The sequence below is a fragment of the Salvelinus alpinus genome, chromosome 1, assembly GCF_045679555.1.
Source record: "Salvelinus alpinus chromosome 1, SLU_Salpinus.1, whole genome shotgun sequence".
NCBI classification, from domain to species: domain Eukaryota; kingdom Metazoa; phylum Chordata; class Actinopteri; order Salmoniformes; family Salmonidae; genus Salvelinus; species Salvelinus alpinus.
This window is the reverse complement of record NC_092086.1, coordinates 105,490,878-105,513,967: the sequence shown is the minus strand read 5'-3', so window position 1 is coordinate 105,513,967 and position 23,090 is coordinate 105,490,878. Positions and strand designations below refer to the sequence as shown.

Below are 23,090 nucleotides of genomic sequence, written 5' to 3'. Positions count from 1 at the left end.
CGAACTGAAGACTTTGCAAGTGTGCGATAACGATGATGTCATCCCTGAGTTCTTAAAGGGACAGGCTTTCTTACAGCCACCCTAACATTAGCTATTTTAAATGTCTACTTCAATGGGGTGATGTCAGAGTTGGACGTCCCAAGGATTCCAAATATTAAGGACAGAGAAAGAAAACAAAATATGAGTGACTTTTTTTTAACAGATTCAACACTGTTTGAAAGGTTTCTGTCAGTCAATCAATCAAATATTTTTTTTTTTACAAGGCCCTTTTTACATCTGCAGATGTCACAGAGTGCTTATACAGAAACCCAGCCTAAAACTTCAAACGGCAAGCAATGCAGATGTAGAAGCGTGGTGGCTAGGAAGCAATCCCTAGAAAGCCAGGAACATAGGAACAAACCTCTATCTGTGTGTAGCCTACCAGCCTACTCTATGGGAGGTTGCATACCCTATACCCTATACCCTACTGACCCACTTTCTTCAGTGACAGTCATTTGTAGGCTTAAGTTGTTTGAATTTTTCCTGTCTATCTGATATCTGTGTGTGTGGGGGGGAGGGGGTGAGCATAGAACTAGAATCCTATTTCTATGTGAAAAAGTGTGTTGCCTAAGGTTGATTAGCCCACTGACCCATTGTTCCTACAGTAGACATAAGTATCCCACCTTTAACTGGCAATTACACCTTATTAATTTATGTATTCAAAGGCTATAACACACAGATGTAGACTTCACATACATACGTCCATAAAGACATATATTGGGCTACCCTTATCTGGAAACAGAGGAAATAAGGTCATCATGTGCATTCCACACGGACCAACATAACATAAGAACAATAGTTGAGTATTGGTTGAACTGAATCAATTATTGTAATGGAGGGGGATGATAACTTTTTAGTTTCCCACCTGTTTATTTTCTGGGGAGACATTGGCAAAGACCGAACACCAGATATTAGTACAAAGCAAGAGCAAGATAGCACTTCTAGCTCTGAAAATATGTGAGCACAAATTAACTGAAAATATCCTGTAGCCTATCTACTGTAGCCTACAGTGGGTTTTAAAATAGGTATTTTGAAATTATGTACAGGCATACCAATCTCCACACACACACAGAAAGAGAGAGAGAGCGAGAGAGCGAACACGTTGCAAATCCCCGACAGGTGGCATAATTGTATCATCTATGAATGCATTTTGGCTGTATGGCTTCAATGGGTGGGAAGTCCAGAGGGGCGGAGTCATTTATATCGGGTAGCTTTGTCTTGAGAGATGGTCACCGCTCCTTAGCAACCGGCTGTCTGAAATGCTGAAGAGTGGCGGGGTTTTGGCTCATTTTTCTAAGCCGACAAGTGCAGGCTACGCCTCTACCTTCACGTTTAGTATTGCTGGATATAAAACAAATTAAAACGAAAGACTTGGAGATCAAAAGCGGATCACTTTTAAAGGAATTCATATTTTTCTTGGACATCCCTGAACATTGGATCTGGGTGACACTGAAGAGCGCAGAACCCACGTGCTTATTGGAAGGAAGGAGCGCTGCGGTTTGGAGTAAAATTGAAAGAAGGCTGATTTGTTGAAAGACCGACCTACAATCCAAAACAAAAGTTTTGGGAATATTTGGGATAGAGCATAAAGGTGTGTAGCCTATTGAGACCCTTACAACTACAATATTATTATAAGCATTTGTTTACAGTATTGTGACTATTTTATAAAAAAACTATTTAATCCTTGTTTTAGCAGGTGCCGTTTCGTTACAATGCATTAATGTCTACTGATAATACAATAATAATTTCAATGGTTGTGTCTTTTCTTTTGCAGATCAGTGATAATCACAAAAGGATTGGCGAAGGAGTGGTCTATTGAAGAAAAACCCCTGATGAATTTGACTTTTATTCACTCCCAACATTAGTCCATAATTTCTTATGAACAAACACTCGTTTATCATTGAACTGTCAGAAGTCAGCTAAACCAGTGCTCTCCTTGTATCCCCTCAAAAGAAAAGACATGAGTTGCTTCTGCACTGCTCAGGAGGAGTTTTATTGTGAAGTTCTACTGTTGGATGAAACCAAATTGACGTTAACTACTCAACAACAAGGAATAAAGGTAAGAGACGATCCCTTTACACGCCCTCACCTGTCTGTCAGGTGAGGCGGTTGACAGGTAGCCATGCTTTAATGAGGGGTCTGTCATCACCGTGCGCGCGATGAGGCTTGTCAAGAATCTGTGCTGCTACTTTGACTGATGCGTGCGGTTGTTGGAGTCTGTATTTTTGACTCACTTCTTCTACTCAACGTTTGAGATGGCGTTTGAAAGCCCAACGAGAGAGGTTGCCAACCATACAGGCTATGTATGTTGTCTTTTGAGGCGACATTATTACGAAAGAAAGGTAGCCTTACCGTCCTACAGGAGCCATTAAAGTAGCCTGTAGTCTTACTGTAATTTGCTGTGAACTCTCTGACTCTGTGAAACAAAATACAGGACCCAAGGGCTGTAAAGAAACACGACTTGGCTATTGAAGTGGCTTTGATAGTCTCCATGACTTATTTCTGGTTGTGAATTACATCTGAAGTGATACTATAGGTGATTTTAATCTAAACAAAAGCATAAGAAGGACATCATTGGATGCCTGAAACTGGATGAGAAGCAACCAGGGCCAGTTTTCTTGTTTAACTTGGTCATGTGTCTGTACAGTATTTTATTTATTTTGATTTATAGTACAGGCCACAGTTTCTCAGTACATCAGTACATTAATGCTCATTTTGATCCTCAGAATGTTATATTAACAGATGGTATGTTAAATCCACAAGTCTGCTACCACACACAGTCAAATACTGCACCGAGAAAGAAACACCCAGAGCATGCCTTACATTTTTTGTCTAAGTGAAAAACAAAGACTTAAATGTATCAATGTCAGTGTTCTCTGGTTTCTTCACCTGGGAGCTCAGCGTAAACCCAGACTTCATGATGATAGAGACAATACTGGTGCAACTTAACTTCAGTTTCACTAAAGTATTTTTGGAGAGCTAACTGTCTGTCATTCTACTAGGGTTCTAAACGTCAAACAGAACCACTCTATGACTGCTAATCAAAGACTGTTATGTTGCTATTGGTTTTATGTTCCATTTTTCTCTTGACTAGAGAACCCCAACTCACATGGCCAGACTGGGAGTTCATTAGAAGCTATGAATATGGGTTTAGTTTATGGGTCGGCTATAATCTCTGAAGAAACTCAAGTCTGGATGCATGTCGGAAGGCTTGAGGCAGAGAGGGATGTAGTAACGCATGATGACTGCTAGGGCTCAACAGCATCTGGTTGCTTTGCCTCGCCTTGCCCTCTGACACTCTCTTTTCTTTACTCTCCCTGTGTGTGTTCCACTAGTCCATTGGAGAGATCAGGTTACTCATCCTCTTTTAATTGTTAATGTGAGAGGCTGAGCATGAGCAGGTGGGCTCATTGGCAGCCATGGTGCAGTATCAGGTCTAATACACAGTATCAGCTGTATATTATGCACTTATATGTAAGGCAGAGCAATATGTATAGGCTGCATATTCTCTGTGTATGGCTCTGGTGTAAGGTTGTTGTGGGGAGGTTTCGAAAGAATTCATTCTCACTGTACTGATCCAGCAGAGTAGGATTATAATCCTGGTTTTGTCAGTGGTTAGATTAAAAACACTAGCTCACCGCAGTGGAGTTTACCTCTGGGTTGGTCCCATGGATGTTACTAGCTACATTCAGAGAATAATGTATTGGGCTCTAGGATTCACCAGATCCCAGCATAACAATTTATAAGAACATTTGAGTTTGTTGGGGAGGGTTTGTAGTTGGTTCTCACAAACCTTTTTTTATTACACACAAATATGTGTTATAAACAAGTGACAGACTCTTGAAGTGAAAGTGGATCTAATCCTATTGATACTGCTCTCTGTTGCTGTCGAAAATTAGCTTAACGTTCAGCAGTGTGGCGTGACATATTTTCCTGGCCCCTGCATCTAGTGACACTACTGCTACTGAAAACCACATAAATGAAAGACCAGACAGAGACAATGAAAGGGTTTGAGTTAAAAGGTTTTGGGCCAAAATAAAGAGATGGAATGTGGGGCTGAACAAAGCGTGCGTTCGGGTAACACATTTTTCTTCCCGGAGCGTCGATCACAGAGTGAGGCACTCGGTCTGTCAGTCAGATTTCTTATTTTTGTCTTCCTCTCAGACAACGAGCCCAACTAACTAACTAACCAATCAAACAACCAACAAGCTGGTTAGTTGACCTCCACACGCATGTCCCAAAAGGTGTTGACCACACGCGTGTCCCCAAGGTGTTGACCTCCACACACGTGTCCCCAAGGTGTTGACCTCCACACGCATGTCCCCAAGGTGTTGACCTCCACACACGTGTCCCCAAGGTGTTGACCTCCACACACGTGTCCCCAAGGTGTTGACCTCCACACACGTGTCCCCAAGGTGTTGACCTCCACACGCATGTCCCCAAGGTGTTGACCTCCACACACGTGTCCCCAAGGTGTTGACCTCCACACACGTGTCCCCAAGGTGTTGACCTTCACACACGTGTCCCCAAGGTGTTGACCTCCACACGCATGTCCCAAAAGGTGTTGACCACACACGTGTCACCAAGGTGTTGACCTCCACACACGTGTCCCCAAGGTGTTGACCTTCACACACGTGTCCCCAAGGTGTTGACCTCCACACACATGTCCCAAAAGGTGTTGACCACACACGTGTCACCAAGGTGTTGTTCTCCACACACGTGTCCCCAAGGTGTTGACCTTCACACACGTGTCCCCAAGGTGTTGACCTCCACACGCATGTCCCAAAAGGTGTTGACCTCCACACACGTGTCCCCAAGGTGTTGATCTCCACACACGTGTCCCCTAGGTGTTGACCTCCACACGCATGTCCCAAAAGGTGTTGACCACACACGTGTCACCAAGGTGTTGACCTCCACACACGTGTCCCCAAGGTGTTGACCTCCACACACGTGTCCCCAAGGGGTTGATCTCCACACACGTGTCCCCAAGGGGTTGACCTCCACACACGTGTTCCCAAGGTGTTGACCACACGCATGTCCCCAAGGGGTTGACCTCCACACACGTGTTCCCAAGGTGTTGACCACACGCATGTCCCCAAGGGGTTGACCTCCACACACGTGTTCCCAAGAAGTTGCGCAACACCACTCCAGCTTTCACGCTGGTGTCCTGTCACCCACCTCGAGACCTTCATCTATGCTTTTTATTTTATGCTTTTTATTTTATTTTAGTCTTGAAAGGGTTCAAAATATGAACAGAAGTTAGGTTCTTGATTTACTGCTGGTGCTGTGCAATCATAGATTGATATTATTCATTATTTCTTATGTTTGTCAAAGCTTTTATGCTTGGCTGCTGGGAACACATACAGTAAGAGTCTGAGGTGGGCTGAGATAAACCCATAGTCTGTGCCGTAGCTGTATTACAGTGAGCAGCACTGAGCCTCTTACACAAAGGCTCCATTGATTATGGCCCGTGGGCTGTGTTCGATTTAGTGAGGTACAGAACTGCTCACGTGTTGCTACCACATCAAACCAGTGCAGAACAATCGCAAAGACAGCGGCCGCTGACCCTCAAGACCCATCTGTTTTCTGTGGCCTTGGATAGAGAGGCACTGGCCTCTCAGCTTTCTGGATAATAATTCACGAAAACAATGCTGCTTTTTGGGAGAAGCTAGCCGCAGCTGCTTCCTTCCTTGTCGTCATTCAGAATGTCTTTGTTCTCCAACATCCACTAAATACAATGAGCATGGTGCTTTTTTGTACGACGGGTCACCTCCTAAGGCTGTCACAAAAAAATAGGCATCATTTCATGCCGGTGTCAGGAGAGCAGGGCTCTACAGTGTGACCATTTTACTCACATATGCGTCTACATATTTTGCTGTGCGACCTGGAATTATAATTGAGGCGCACCAGTGTACCTAGAAACAAATCACCCAGATGATAATGGTTGCAATGATTACTTCACTGTACTGCAGCCCTGAGTGCCATGGAGAATACACTGAGCGCAGATTCATGACCGTCATGTTTCACCATTACTATAAAGAAAACGGCTTATTACTTCAAATATTTGTAATTGTGCTCCTACATTTTTCAACTTGTGCTTCTTGTAAAAAAGGTCACCGTAGAGCCCTGTACAGGAGAGACGGATTGCTACACCAGGAGAATGATGCATGTGTGGGACAGACATTCATAGGCTTGGCTTAAGGCAAAGTTTTTACATTTTGTAATTAGGAATACATACAAATTCCTGCGTGTGCGGAATGTGTCAATTCCATTGTGTCTTTAGAGATCTAGATTGGTATTTGTGACTTAGGGAAGTTAAACAAAATACCATTTGAATCACGTTAACCTATTTAGACATAAAATAATATTTTTTGACAGTGTTCAAAAGACATTTCTCGGCTTAATATCCTCAGACATTAGATTGATACATAAAATCTGTGAATTCCTGAAAGTGAAAGTCAAGAGCTGGTTGCTATGGAAACTCATTACTTTCTAATGCACCTGATGGCTACTGGAGGATCATGTGGGATCTGCTGCTGACACGTCACCGGAGGGCAAATAAACGAATACCTCCCTGTTCAATCATTATTGGCTTGCTCTGTTTTACTCCAATTTGACTCAGGGCTGTTTTTGTGTGGTGAAGAGACATTCCCATTTCACTCTTTGAAACTGTGAAGAATTTCTGCATGATGTGGATGCACTCTACCCCAGACTGTGTGAAATTTGTGTTTGTTTTTTCCATAGACACAATCGGTATGTGTAACGGTTTTCTTCCATAGTTGAAGGAGAGGACCAAAATGCAGCGCGGTTAGTGTTCAACATGTTTAATCTGACAATAAACGGGAACACTATACAAACAACAAAATAACAAATGTGAAAACCGAGACAGACCTATCTGGTGCAGAACACAAACACAGAGACAGGAAACAACCACCCACAAAATCCCAACACAAAACAAGCCTCCTATATATGATTCTCAATCAGGGACAACGATTACCAGCTGCCTCTGATTGAGAACCATATTAAGCTGGACACAGAAACAGACAAACTAGACACACAACATAGAATTCCCACCCAGCTCACGTCCTGACCAACACTAAACAAGCAAAACACATAATAACTCTGGTCAGGACGTTACAGTATGTCTTTAGGTAGGTAAGTGATAACTAACACATTTACATTTACATTACATTTAAGTCATTTAGCAGACGCTCTTATCCAGAGCGACTTACAAATTGGTCATTTAGCAGATGCTGTTAGTCAGAGCGACAGTTACAGTTGGTGCATTCATCTTTAGATAGCTAGATGAGACAACCTCATATCACAGTTGTAGTGATATTTTTATCCCCTCTATAGAAGTTATCAGCAAAGTCAGTGCTACTAGTGCAAGGTTATTATTATTTATTTTTACATTTCATTTGGGGGGGAGATAAGACTTAGATGTCTTATTTAAGATACTCTTTAAGAGGTAGGGCTCCGTAGTCAAGCACCATGTTCTTCAAGCTTCGACTGGAAGCCAGTGGAGTGTACGGAGGAGCGAGGTGACATAGGAGAACTTGGGAAGGTTGAGATGACACAGCTCAGTTCCATCACATACAGTATATTTACTGTACCAGGTGGGCGGAAAATGCCCAAAACTTGTTCCTCTGTTAGCTGACATCGCACAACAACAAACAACAAATGCTCAGAGGCACTACAGTACTGGAAAACCACTAAAAGGATGTGTGTTGGTGCCATATCTCTGTCTGTCTCTCTGTCTCTCTCGCGCGCACTCTCTCGCTCTCTCTCTCTCTCTCTCTTGGAGACAAACACAGACTTCCCCAGGCTTGGCTTCTCAGTAGGGTAGAGCACTGAGGAGTTAAATACACACGGACTCCATCTGGATCAAAGAGGGAGTGGCAGACGAACACGCCACATCTGTGGTGTATGTAAACACATGCACACAAACTCACAAACACACACATATGTTTGTGACAAGATCAAACACTGTGTGTCTGTAAGGGAGAGAGGACATAAGTCCCAGGAGAGAACATTAAACTTTATAGCAGTATATTAGCCTGAGTTCTCTTAAAGAACCTATCCTGCCTCATACTGTATCTACCTGTTGGTCAGGCAGACCAGGTAGCAGCTCATTGTGTAATTGGGACTGAGTATTGATCCACATATTAGCTCCTAATGCTGGTGTTACTAAACACACACACACTCACAGCCTCTGGTGTGAATTATTTACTAACATGTTCCTGCTAATGGCGCAGGGAGCAATTATAGACTAATTTGGGATGCTCAGATTCTCATCTCTGGGACTGGCATGTAAGTGTGGATCTAATAAATGAAAGTGATCTGTTTATTGATTCAGTAGGATACTCTCACTGTTGTCCTCTCAGATTTGAGATGACCCATTGTAGGCAATACGCCTGATGAAAAACCACCCACATAATCAGATTATGTTAAGCGGTTGGCGTGGAAACCCCCCCCAACAACATTCAATGGAGTCTTTGAAGACAGATTTCAAGAATGTGAATGTTCAAAAGCCAGGGTGAGGGTACAGCTTTCCAGGTTAGTCTTTGAGGTTGACAGTGTGTGGCGGTGTTAGATATGATAACTACTTAGCAACAGCCGCAGTGTCTACTTACCTTCAACTGCTGTCGGCACAGGTATAAAGGGATAATGAACGATGGTAGATTCTGGGCCCTGGATGATTAGATCTGTGTGTGCGCGCCCACACTCACACATACAAACACACACATGCAAACACACATTCGCATGTATCTTTAGTTTAATTATCACAAGCCCTCTGATATATCTATTTTTGAAAGGAGACAAAGAAAACTAAATTGAGTTTTTGATTTGCAAGGCTTGCTTGTCACAATCGCAAACCATTCCTTTCTCATTATAACAGGAGAATAAACGGCACTCTGTGCTAAATTGTGATTGCGGTAAATACAAATTCTAATTTTTAAGTAGCAGATACCTGCAGACAGTGGTGTAATCTGATCTCTCACCCTGATATGTTACCAGTCGATAAACAAGTGTGAGCAACAGATAGCGACAGGGCAGGGGAGGGGAGCTGTAGTGGGGAGAACCAGAAGTACTGAGGTGTGAATGAGCACGTCCTTGCTCAATCCGCCAAACAGGAGGGTATGAGCTGAGGGGAGAAAGAGAGAGGGAAGATTTAGTGGGATTTCAGGGGGACTGGAGAAGAACAGTGCGATAAACTCTGCATGGCTGCCTGTCTTTAGTCACCCTGAGCAGTGTAATCTCTCTTCTGACAGCTCGGGATTAAATCAGATTAAATTGTTGTCATTCACATACCTTCTTTAAACACCTACACATGACAGGGTTTTAACTCAATTTTACAATGGAATTCCATTCTGATTGAACTATAGCCTTGGGTTTTTTGAGAAGTATTTAATGTGTTATTTGTGAATTTGCAAAATAGGAGGATGTAGATGAGGCTTGTTAAAGTTGTTTTCTGCACCACTTGTCCTTTTAGGCATGGATCAGCAAATACCGTTCAAACTCTCGCTCACACACACACACACACACACACACACACACACACACACACACACACACACACACACACACACACACACACACACACACACACACACACACACACACACACACACACACACACACACACGCTTGCATCTTTAGTTTAATCATCACAAGCTCTCTGACATATGCTAATTTCTGGCATAAGAAAGAGTGCTCTATCCCTATGGTCACAACTGACAGGAAAAATTATGCTCTAACCCAACTCTGTGAAGTCATCAACACTGTGCTCTAACCCAACTCTGCTGAAGTCATCAACACTGTGCTCTAACCCAACTCTGTGAAGTCATCAACACTGTGCTCTAACCCAACTCTGTGAAGTCATCAACACTGTGCTCTAACCCAACTCTGCTGAAGTCATCAACACTGTGCTCTAACCCAACTCTGTGAAGTCATCAACACTGTGCTCTAACCCAACTCTGCTGAAGTCATCAACACTGTGCTCTAACCCAACTCTGCTGAAGTCATCAACACTGTGCTCTAACCCAACTCTGCTGAAGTCATCAACACTGTGCTCTAACCCAACTCTGCTGAAGTCATCAACACTGTGCTCTAACCCAACTCTGCTGATGTCATCAACACTGTGCTCTAACCCAACTCTGTGAAGTCATCAACACTGTGCTCTAACCCAACTCTGCTGAAGTCATCAACACTGTGCTCTAACCCAACTCTGCTGAAGTCATCAACACTGTGCTCTAACCCAACTCTGTGAAGTCATCAACACTGTGCTCTAACCCAACTCTGCTGAAGTCATCAACACTGTGCTCTAACCCAACTCTGCTGAAGTCATCGACACTGTGCTCTAACCCAACTCTGTGAAGTCATCAACACTGTGCTCTAACCCAACTCTGCTGATGTCATCAACACTGTGCTCTAACCCAACTTTGCTGAAGTCATCAACACTGTGCTCTAACCCAACTCTGTGAAGTCATCAACACTGTGCTCTAACCCAACTCTGCTGAAGTCATCGACACTGTGCTCTAACCCAACTCTGCTGAAGTCATCGACACTGTGCTCTAACCCAACTCTGCTGATGTCATCAACACTGTGCTCTAACCCAACTCTGCTGATGTCATCGACACTGTGCTCTAACCCAACTCTGCTGATGTCATCAACACTGTGCTCTAACCCAACTCTGCTGAAGTCATCGACACTGTGCTCTAACCCAACTCTGCTGATGTCATCCACACTGTGCTCTAACCCAACTCTGCTGATGTCATCAACACTGTGCTCTAACCCAACTCTGCTGATGTCATCAACACTGGCCACTTGCTGCAAGTGCTTTCTTCTCCTTAGGCAGAGATTGAGATACTCTGTATTACAAATGGGAGCACTGAGAGTTGCCTAATTTTTCACCTGATTTACATTTTCAGAATGTGATATTAAAACGACAAGCAATACTAGTGTCAGAAACATTATTTAAGAACTTTCAACATGAATTATTACTGTTGTTTGAAAATCAAATTTTTAAACCTCTGCACTGCAGACTTCATCCCAGTCAGATAGCTCAGTCTCTCGCTCTCGTTCTCCCCCCCTCTCTCGGTCTCTTTATCTATCTCTCTCTCTCTCTCTCTGCCTGTAGGGTTGCAGATAAACTTTCACTTACAGTCTGGCTGTGAGGTCTCATGTTTGTTGCTTCAGATCCAAATACTCACATCTGAGATGTTTTTGGAGCTAAACAGTCTCCTTATCTGTCCTACTGTGCCATGTAATGTCTATTCACATTACAATACTGTAATTGCTATTAAAGCATCTCAATTATCAATTTAACTTCTTAACACATACGTATTCCCCAGATCATACAATGGTAATGTCACAGTTGTTATCATGTATTTAGCTTTACTATCTTGCCTGGTGATTAGAGTAGTCGTTATCATCTTCATAATGTAGCCTATATCCATTAATACTCCATTATGTTGTGTTTTCCTCTGCTCTAGTTTTATCTTTGACTTTAGTCTCCTTGGTGACCAGGCAGGACTCAGCATTTAGGATATGGCACAATGTGACCGTGTGTGTGTGTGTGTGTGTGTGTGTGTGTGTGTGTGTGTGTGTGTGTGTGTGTGTGTGTGTGTGTGTGTGTGTGTGTGTGTGTGTGTGTGTGTGTGTGTGTGTGTGTGTGTGTGTTTTGGAACATTTGAAATCTCAGCGAGCCAAGGTCACTCCTTATCAGGGGTTGGAACCAAAATGATATTCCAATCGTTTCGTTCTGAACCAAACCATTTTTCCCGTTCCGTTTCACTGTTCTGACCAGCAAAATAAAGTTCTGAAAAAAATTACCGGTTTATATAACTTTCCATTGTGTTCTTTTTTTAAACCTCTGAATTATTGTTATTATTTTTAACATTTAGCTCAACATTAAATTACTTCTCCAATCAGTGTGGATAGAGCAGCTTGCTATGGAGTGGGCAAGCTATAGTTGTTTAAATCCATTGGACAGACAGGTGTAGGGCACAAGATGCCACAGAAAATTTGGAGGAGGAGGCTTGCCTTGAAGCGCTGGGCATCTTGTTATTGCTGCATTATCTGAATTAGGCCCACAGAATTATACCTACAGAGGGGTGTCTTCTATGAAGGAATTTATGTCTTTGAACTCCCAAGAGTTGGTTTAAAGTTGGACTGCTAGTTAAAAAGTTTGTGTGTGCAGAGCGGCACCAGCATTCAAATAAAACACATTTTACCTTTTATAAGTTAATAAATCCAACGTGAAACGTGATAGCTATATCCTTAACTAGCATTGAAAAAGTTGATCCATTCTTCTCTAATAAAAAATCCCTCTCCCTAATTTCTTAATCACTCTTGTAACGTCAGTACAGTAGCCTATGCTTCAGAGGGGGAGGGGCAGGTAGCTTAAACACACACAGGTAAAGATTTCCAGCTGGCTGGTAGGCACTGGAATAAGTTTCTGAGTGACAGAGAGGGCTTTGTAGAGGCTTTTTTTTTTGTGGGATTGGAAAAAAATGCCCCGTACGTAAAATATAGTTATTAACCAGTTCCCATGCTTTTAAAATAATGGTTCCGTTCCGGAACATTATGGATCACCCCTGAACCTTAAACAGAATATGTGCTTTTCTTTTTACTTTGCAGTCAGTAGGCAGATATTTTAGTTATCTCGCTTGGCTTTGGTGAATGTATGTGGCTTGTGATCACAAACCTCTGCTTGTTGTTGTGTAATTTGCGAGTGTGTATAGCGTTGTGTTCCATATGTTTGGGTCCAAGATTCTGTTGTTCTTTAGGCTAGACGGTGTCTCTCTTTGTAACAGTCAATTGAGTTTGTTTGTGTATAAATTACTATGCTACTCTTTGGTTGTCTTCAATATGCACCCAGGCCGGATTTGAATAGCTATTCTCTGATCTCTCAGTTTATCCTTCCCTTATCCTTACCCTGAGTTCACAGATTACGCAATCTCGTGGATATTTGTAAGGCGCTGCACTTTTGTTATAGACCGTGTTTTTGGCACTAGTATGTTTTATGTGCTGTCGTTGTTGACCGGTATTAAAGTGCCCCTGTTTACTATAATCCGCTCTCCTGCACTTGACTTCGCCTCCCACAAACACGCCTAACAGAATTACACACCCAACTATGGAGTCAGCAGGAGCAGGTACCCCGGTTAGAGCAGTCGAGGAGCGCGTCCAGGAACATTCGGCCATGTTACATCATCTTTGTGCCATGATGGATCGCGTTGTCCAGACTATGGACCACTGGGAGAGACAGGAAGTCTCTCTAGTGCCTCGACCAGTACAACCGGGGTTGCCTCTATCCGTCCCATCCGGAGCCAGTCCCAGTGGGATACGTCTCTCCCTTCCCAGGGAGTATGATAGGACGGCCACACAGTACAACTGGACCTTTACCTGGCCACTGTGCAACAAAAGTGCAGCGCCTGACAAATATCAACGTAACAATAAACAATTACACACAAAGACATGATGAGGAACAGAGGACTAAATACATGTAGATTGATTGGGGAATGAAAACCAGGTGTGTATGGAACAAGACAAAACAAACGGACGTATGAGAAATGGAGCGGCGATGGCTAGAAAGCCGGTGACGTCGATCGCTGAACGCCGCCCAAACAAGGAGAGGAGCCGACTTCGGTGGAAGTCGTGACAGTGGAGTGCAATAGAGATTGCGTAATCTGAGAACTCAGGATAAGGATAAGGGATAAGGGCCACTGTGCACCCAGCTCCCTCGGGAAGGGAGAGAGTGTCTGCCCTCGTCTCATGCCTCTCAGGGAGAGCTCTGGATTGGGCAAACGCCGTGTGGGGAGAAGATGACGCGGTGTTGGACCACTTCGAGGAGTTCACCCGTCGCTTCCGGGCCGTCTTCGATCATCCGCCCGAAGGGAGAGCGGCGGGAGAACGACTCTTCCATTTGAGGCAGTGTACGAGGAGCGCCCAGGAATTCACCCTGGAATTCCGGACCTTGGCCGCCGGAGCAGGCTGGAACGACAGGGCCCTCATCGACCACTATCGGTGCAGCCTGCGCGAGGACGTCCGATGTGAGCTGGCCTGCAGGGATGCCACCATCTCCTTCGACCAACTGGTGGATTTGTCCATCTGGTTGGATAACCTGCTGGTCACCCGCGGATGTCCAGAGGGGGCTCTGTCGGTGCCATCTTCCAGCATCCCCGCTCCGGTACCCATGGAGTTGGGAGGGGCTGTGAGTAGGGAGACTGGAGGAGGAGCCATCACGTGCACCATCTGTGGCCGCAGAGGGCACACTGCCGGTTGGTGCCGTGTCGGTTCCTCTGGGAGTCGAGGTAACAGTCAGGGCACTCTGGCGTCACCCCAGGTTAGTCTGCACCACACTCATCCAGTGTCCTCTGTTGATCACCTGTTTGTACCTGTTTGTTTCCCTGATTTTTCCCCGCATTCTCAGCATAAGGCGCTCGTCGATTCAGGCGCAGCTGGGAATTTTATTGACAGATCGTTAGCCCTTAGTTTAGGGATCCCCATTATTCCTGTAGTTAGACCTTTCCCAGTTCACGCTCTGGATAGTCGACCATTAGGGTCCGGGCTAATCAGGGAAGCCACCATCTCCCTGGCCATGGAGACGCAGGGGGGTCACGAGGAGAAAACCAGTCTCTTCATCGTTGACTGTCCTGCGTTTTCCTTGGTACTAGGCCTTCCCTGGTTAGCTCATCATAACCCCAATATTTCCTGGCAACAAAGGGCTCTTACGGGGTGGCCACGAGAGTGCTCGGGGAGGTGTGTAGGGGTTTCCGTTGGTGCTATGACGGTGGAAAGTCCAGACCAGGTCTCCACCGTGCACATCCCCCCAGAATATGCAGATTTGGCTCGTGCCTTCTGTAAAAAGAAGGCGACTCAATTACCACCTCATCGACAGGGGGATTGTGCGATAAATCTCCTGGCAGAAGCTGCGCTTCCCAGGAGTCACGTGTATCCCCTGTCGCAAGCGGAGACGGTGGCTATGGAGACATATGTCTCTGAATCCCTGCGTCAGGGGTACATTCGGTCCTCCACTTCACCCGCCTCCTCGAGTTTCTTTTTTGTGAAGAAGAAGGATGGAGGTCTGCGCCCGTGCATTGACTTTAGAGGTCTCAATCAAATCACGGTGAGGTACAGTTACCCGCTACCTCTTATCGCCACGGCGATTGAGTCAATGCATGGGGCGCGCCTCTTCACAAAACTGGATCTCGTATAAGATGGTGCGTATCCGGGAGGGAGATGAGTGGAAGAGAGCGTTTAGTACCACCTCAGGGCATTATGAGTACTTAGTCATGCCGTACGGGTTGATGAATGCTCCATCAGTTTTCCAATCCTTTGTAGACAAGATTTTCAGGGACCTGCACGGGCAGGGTGTAGTGGTGTATATCAATGAGCATGTGTCCTTGGTACGCAGGGTACTTGGACGACTTTTGGAGCATGACCTGTACGTCAAGGCTGAGAAATGCCTGTTCTTTCAGCAGGCCGTCTCCTTCCTAGGGTATCGCATTTCCACATCTGGGGTGGAGATGGAGAGTGACCTCATTGCAGCCGTGCGTAATTGGCCGACTCCCACCACGGTAAAGGAGGTGCAGCGATTTTTAGGGTTTGCCAATTACTACCGGAGATTTATCCGGGGTTTTGGCCAGGTGGCAGCTCCCATTACCTCACTGCTGAAGGGGGGTCCCGTAAGGTTGCAGTGGTCGGCTGAGGCGGACAAGGCTTTTGGGCAGCTAAGAGCTCTGTTTACTTCGGCTCCCGTGCTGGCCCAACTGGATCCCTCTTTGGCGTTCATAGTGGAGGTGGACGCGTCCGAGGCTGGGATAGGAGCCGTGCTCTCACAGCGCTCGGGTACGCCACCAAAACTCCGCCCCTGTGCTTTCTTCTCTAAGAAGCTCAGCCCAGCGGAGCGTAACTATGATGTGGGAGACCGGGAGCTGTTGGCTGTGGTTAAAGCGTTGAAGGCGTGGAGACATTGGCTTGAGGGGGCTAAACACCCTTTCCTCATCTGGACTGACCACCGCAACCTGGAGTACATCTGGGCAGCGAGGAGACTGAGTCCTCGTCAGGCAAGGTGGGCCATGTTCTTTACCCGTTTTGTGTTTACCCTGTCCTACCGACCAGGTTCCCAGAATACGAAGGCAGACGCACTGTCCCGGCTGTATGACACAGAGGAGCGGCCCATGGATCAGACTCCCATACTCCCGGCCTCTTGCCTGGTAGCGCCGGTCACGTGGGAGCTGGTTACGGACATTGAGCCGGCATTGCGTACAGAGCCCGCTCCCCTCCAGTGTCCGGTCGGGCGTATGTACGTTTCGTCTGCTGTCCGTGACCAGTTGATCTATTGAGCCCACACGTCACCCTCCTCTGGTCATCCGGGGATCAGTCGGATGGTGCGCTGTCTGACTAGGAAGTACTGGTGGCCCACCTTGGCTAAGGACGTGAGGATCTTTGTTTCCTCCTGCTCGGTGTGTGCCCAGTGTAAGGCTCCGAGACACCTGCCCAGAGGTAAGCTACACCCCTTACCCGTTCCACAACGACCTTGGTCACACCTGTCTGTGGATTTTTTAACTGATCTACCTCTTTCACATGGAAACACTACGATCCTGGTCATTGTGGATCGTTTCTCTAAGTCCTGTCGTCTCCTCCCTCTGCCCGGTCTTCCTACGGCCCTACAGACTGCGGAAGCCCTGTTTACTCACGTCTTCCGGCACTACGGGGTACCTGAGGATATAGTGTCTGATCGGGGTCCCCAGTTCACGTCGAGAGTCTGGAAGGCGTTCATGTAACGTCTGGGGGTCTCGATCAGCCTTACCTCGGGTTTTCACCCTGAGAGTAACGGGCAGGTAGAGAGAGTCAACCAGGATGTGGGCAGGTTTCTGCGGTCATATTGCCAGGACCGGCCGGGGGAGTGGGTCGCGTTTTTGCCCTGGGCCGAGATGGCACAGAACTCGCTTCCTCACTCCACCACTAACCTCTCCCCCTTTCAGTGCGTATTGGGGTACCAGCCGGTTCTGGCGCCGTGGCATCAGAGTCAGACTGAGGCTCCTGCGGTGGATAACTGGTTCAGGCACGCGGAGGAGACATGGGAGGCCGCCCATGTTCACCTCCAGCGAGCCGCGCTTCGCCAGAAAACCAGCGCGGACCGTCACCGCAGTGAGACCGGGTCTGGCTCTCAACCCGAATCCTGCCCCTCCGCCTGCCCTGCCGGAAGCTGGGTCCGCGGTTTGTGGGGCCCTTCAAAGTCCTGAGGAGGGTGAACGAGGTGTGTTACAGATTACAGCTTCCCTCTGATTATCATATTAACCCCTCGTTCCATGTGTCTCTCCTCAGGCCGGTGGTGGCTGGTCTGCTCCAGGAATCTGAAGTGCGGGCGGTCCACCCCCTTTGGACATCGAGGGGGCCCCGGCGTACTCCGTTCGTTCCATCCTGGATTCGTGGCGTCGGGCCTTCAGTACCTCGTGGAGTGGGAGGGGTACGGTCCGGAAGAGAGGTGTTGGGTCCCGGTTGCGGATGTTTTGGACACCGGACTACTGCGGGAGTTTCACCGTCGCCGGCCGGATCGCCCTGTGCCTTGCCCTCCGGGTCGTCCCCGAGGCCGGTGTCGGCGCGCCGCTGGAGCCGCGCGTCAATGGGGGGGGGTTACTGTCACGACTTCCGCCGAAGTCGGCTCCTCTCCTTGTTCGGGCGGCGTTCGGCGATCGACGTCACCGGCTTTCTATCCATCGCCGCTCCATTTCTCATATGTCCATTTGTTTTGTCTTGTTCCATACACACCTGGTTTTCATTCCCCAATCAATCTACATGTATTTAGTCCTCTGTTCCTCATCATGTCTTTGTGTGTAACATACACGCCTAACACCACACTGCCCTCACCCACCTAGATCAAAGGAATACCTATGTATAAAAGGAATACCTAAAAATGTTTTTCATTGACTACAGGTCAGCATTCAACACAATGGTCCCCTCCAAGCTCATCACCAACCTCAGGACCTAGGGACTGAACACCTCTCTCTGCAACTGAATCCTGGACTTCCTGACAGGCCGTCCCAACGCAGTGAGGGTAGTGAACAACACATCTGCCACGTGGATCCCTCCTGCACTCTCTGTTTATTCACGACTGTGTGGCCACACATGACTCCAACACCATCATTGAGTTTGCTGATCACACGACGGTGGTAGGACTGAGAGAGGTTGTTATCCTGGCACCACACACCACACTCCCCCTATAGGCTGTCTCATCGTTGTCGGTGATCAGGCCTACCACTGTTGTGTCGTCGGCAAAATGAATGATGGTGTTGCAGTCGTGCCTGGCCATGCATTCATGGGTGAACAGGGAGTACAGAAGGGGACTGAGCACGCACCCCTGAGGGGCCCTTGTGTTGAGGATCAGGGTGGCAGATGTGTTGTTCCCTACCCTTACCACCTGTGGGCGGCCCGTCAGGAAGACCAGGATCGAGTTGTAGAGGGAGGTGTTTAGTCCCTGGGTCCTTAGCTTAGTGATGAGCCCAGAGGGGACTATGGTGTTGAACGCTGAGCTGTAGTCAATGAATAGCATTCTCACATAGGTGTTCCTTTTGTCCAGGTGGGTGAGGGCAGTGTGGAGTGCAATAGAGATTGCGTCATCTGTGGATCTGTTGGGCCGTATGCGAATTGGAGTGGGTCCAAGGTGTCTGGGATGATGGTGTTAATGTGAGCCATGACCAGAATTTCAAAGCATTTTATGGCTACAGATGGGAGTGCTACGGGGCGATGGTCATTTTGGCAGGTTACCTTGGTTTTCTTGGCCGTTAATGATAAGGGAAGGATAAACTGAGAGATCAGAGAAAGCTATTGAAATCCGGCCCGTGTGCATATTGAAGACAACCAAAGAGTAGCATAGTAATTTATATACAAACAAACCCACTCGACTGTTACAAAGAGAGACACCGTCTAGCCTAACGAACAACGGAACCTTGGACCCAAACATACAAAACACACAAAGCTGTTGTCTAAACGTATTTTGGTAATATCTTTAACACAGATGTCTCACAGAAACATGCCGAACCTAGAAACCAGTATAATCTGTGACCAACTCATACCACGGCAACAACGGCTTGTGTTTACTGCAGGGTAGCCATGGCAATGGAGACGGGTCTGCTCTGGCATCTGACCGATGGAATGGCACAGGTATAGAATTAGGAATTCGATTTTAATAGGATCTCTATGGGCAACTGGAGGGTTTCCAATGGCAACTAGACAGGAATAGGAACTAGGAAGGAGGAGGAGGAGGAGGAACTACTAACTGTGTGGCTTCAAGGCAGTTACAGGCAGTAGGCCACTGTTCCAGTCCCAGAGCTAAAGCTAGACAGGAGACACCCTGCCAATGAAACATGTTTCAGTAAGTAGTCTGTTGCTGTCCACCATGCTCCAGTCCCTGGAGTAGAGACAGAGACACACTGCCAGCTATAGGGGTGGATAGGAGACAGCCTGCCAGCTATAGGGGTAGAGAGGAGACACCCTGCCAGCTATAGGGGTAGAGAGGAGACACCCTGCCAGCTATAGGGGTAGAGACAGGGACACCCTGCTAGCTATAGGGGTAGAGAGGAGACACCCTGCCAGCTATAGGGGTAGAGACAGGGACACCCTGCCAGCTATAGGGGTAGAGAGGAGACACCCTGCCAGCTATAGGGGTAGAGAGGAGACACCCTGCCAGCTATAGGGGTAGAGACAGGGACACCCTGCCAGCTATAGGGGTAGAGAGGAGACACCCTGCCAGCTATAGGGGTAGAGACAGGGACACCCTGCCAGCTATAGGGGTAGAGATGGAGACACCCTTCTAGCTAAGCAATATGTTTTGCTTTAACAGACCCATATGCTCTCTCTCTCTCTCTTCCACCACCCAGAGCAGTGAGCACACTCCTCTCAGTAACAGGGAATTGAGAGGGAAAGTGGTTCTACAGCAGAGTATGTGAGCAGAGCGGAGCGAGGTGCGGAGCGAGGAGCGAGGAGCGTGCCCAATTTTACTGGAAGACAGAGCGAGATTCCCTAAGGCTGGAGCATCGGCCCTCTCGCCGCTCCAATTTCACTCCAGTAGTGCTCACTTCACGAGCTCAGGGCATGCCTGGCCCAGCATGCATTTGTAGTCTACTTGTGTGCTGCTATAGCCCCTTGCTTTAGCTACTGTCATGGAGTTCACTAAATATTTTCATAAAGAAACTGATAAAACACACAGGTGCAAAATCAAGGTGACTTACAAAGATTAGGACCAAGCGCAAGAGAGGGAGTGTGGTGATGTGGTGTCCACAACTAAAGAATCATTGTGGAATCTGAAAAGACACGTATCCCGAAAGCATGATGGTGTACTTACTACATGCACTTTCTACATGCACATGCTAAAAGAAAGGAACGAGGTGGGTAGATAACAAAGTGTGTCATTGTAGAAAATTATTTATAAACTAAAAATCAGATCTTTTAAAAGTTTTGTTCATTTTTGTTTTATTATCTACACAAAAGGCCATAATTGATTTTCGCCCAATAGGCCTGGCATATTCCCACTTTCAAAGAGCTTTCCATTTTTATTGGGCTATTTTGCCTAAAAACCTTTAGGCCTACCTATAGAAAATATGCCAGGCCTATTGTATAGATAATAGAATAAGTAAGAAACAGCCTATAATGATTTAATGCAACAAAATGTTTAATTAAATGCTGAGCGTTTTATGTCCTTTCCAGCCTATTGTGTCGCACTCGCAAATGCTTCACAATGTATTTCTTTGTATGTATAACCTTGAAATAATTGAAATAATATAGTTCAAATAATACATTTTCATTCCTTCTTAGGCTCCCTGTCTGGCTCCTGACCTATTTAGAGTGTTTACATGCTGTTTAATATGACATGTAGCCTATTTGAAATTATGTGCATTTCTTACATTCACCTTTTCATGTCTATTAAAATACTTTTCTTTCAAATCATACTGTTTGGTTTCAATACTTCAAAACTAAATGGTAGGTCCAGGTAGTCACAAAAATAGATGGGCGTTGGTTAAATTGGGATTTTAATGAAGGGCGCAAATTTGGAGCCACAGTTTTTTGTTTGTTTGTTGCTGTGAGCGCAGAGGGGTTGGAGTGGTTGGAAAGGAAGCAAGCACTGCTCCATGAGCCATGAGCGGGATTTTGACCGCTCAAATATTCTGTCCTACAGAGGCTCTGTGGAGGTCCCAGTGGGAGAAGGGAACATCTGCTCACGACCTCCCTATACCCCTCCCTCCCCATGGAGTTGATGTGCCTGGACTGAAAGGATTCAGTGGCCCTCATCTAACCCCCCCCCCCCCCCCATATGCACTGCCATAACCAGTAGCACTCATAACTGCAATATTCTCCACTTTTCTGAAACATGGCTTTTAGAACAAGATACCCCCCATGGCTATCCAACTCGATGAATTCTCCATTCACCAAGCAGACAGGACATTGGAGTCAGGGAGAGCGAGAGGGGGAGGGGTTTGCCTCTTCATCAACAGCAAAAAGTGTGCTGACTAGCGCAGTAGAAGTCTCGACTCATTGTTCACAGAAAGTTCTACAGCTGCACCATTGAGAGCATCTTGACTGGCTGCATCACTGCTTGGTATGGCAACTGCACCGCCCTCGATCGCATGGCGCTACAGAGGGTGGTGCAGACAGCCCAGTACATCACCGGGGCCGAGCTCCCTGCCATCCAGGACCTCTATATCAGGCAGTGTGAAAGGAAGGCCCGGAAAATTGTTAAAGACTCCAGCCACCCAAGCCATAGACTGTTCTCTCTGCTTACGCACTGCTAGCGGTACCGGAGCTACAAGTCTGACACCAACAGCTTCTATCCCCAAGCAATAAGACTGCTAAATAGCTAACAAAATGTCTACATGGACTATTGGCACTGACCCTTCAAGTTTTTTTTTGCACTGTCTCTATGCACACACACACACACACACACACACTCACAGTGACACTTCAACACACACACTTTATGCACATTCTACACACACCTCACATACACACACACTTTGTTTGCTGACACACACATGCACGCACACACATTCGTACTGACTTTACACACATGCACGCACACACAATCACATACAATTATAATATACTCTGCTGCTACTTCTGTTTATCATATATCCTGATGCCTAGTCACCTTACCTCTATAGATATCTACCCCTACCACTCCATTATCCCTGCACATTTTAAATATGATATTGGCACTGACCCTGGAACTGACCCTGTATAAAGCTTACTTACTTTCTCATGTTCTTCTTATTTCTATTTCTCTTCTGTTTTTGTTCTACTTGACTTAATATTATAGTAGTACTGATATTGATTACTGCATTGTTGGGAAAGAGCAAGAACGGCATTTCACTGTACTAGTGCACGTGACAATAAAAACTTAACTTGAAATGCACGTACGCGCACACACATATATATACACACACAAAATTCTCACCCTGTTAATATAATACTTCCTCCTCCTCTGAAGGGCTTCAAGTTATATCATACCCCTGTCCATGGTCTTAATAGATACCAGTTGAACATTAATATGACAGGTGTATAGTATGATTAGTATATTTGTGCTGCCATTTAAAGACTTAATGAGACTAATCCATCATTCTGTGTTCTGTTGATGGGCCTGATCTGAAACACAGCCTCAACAATATTTAGCCTTCCTCTGTGTCTCTCTCTCTCTGTGTCTCTCTCTCTCTGTGTCTCTCTCTCTCTGTGTCTCTCTCTCTCTGTGTCTCTCTCTCTCTCTCTCTCTCTCTCTCTCTCTCTCTCTCTCTCTCTCTCTCTCTCTCTCTCTCTCTCTCTCTCTCTCTCTCTCTCTCTCTCTCTCTCTCTCTCTCTCTCTCTCTCTCTCTCTCTCTCTCTCTGTCTCCCTAGGGTGTAACCTTCATTCAGGCACACTGTGTGTGTTTGTGCGTGCATGCGCGTGTGTGTAAGTGGCCCATTTGTCTCATTGATTGGACTCCATTACCCAGAAGGTCATGGGGGCACCTGCAATACTTCTTTGTCTCCGTCTGTAATGTTTGACAGACACACAC

The 23,090-nt window shown here is 46.3% G+C and overlaps 1 protein-coding gene across 1 annotated transcript in view; it reads left to right on the top strand.

Moving 5' to 3' along the window:
- Window positions 1-1,277: 1,277 nt before the first annotated feature.
- epb41l4a (erythrocyte membrane protein band 4.1 like 4A) overlaps window positions 1,278-23,090 on the top strand; it is a 99,457-nt gene continuing 77,644 nt past the window's right edge. The window contains exons 1-2 of the mRNA XM_071373502.1: window positions 1,278-1,630; window positions 1,814-2,098. Coding sequence (XP_071229603.1) covers window positions 2,000-2,098 — 99 coding nt within the window. The 5' untranslated portion in view covers window positions 1,278-1,630; window positions 1,814-1,999. The remainder of the gene's footprint in view (window positions 1,631-1,813; window positions 2,099-23,090) is intronic.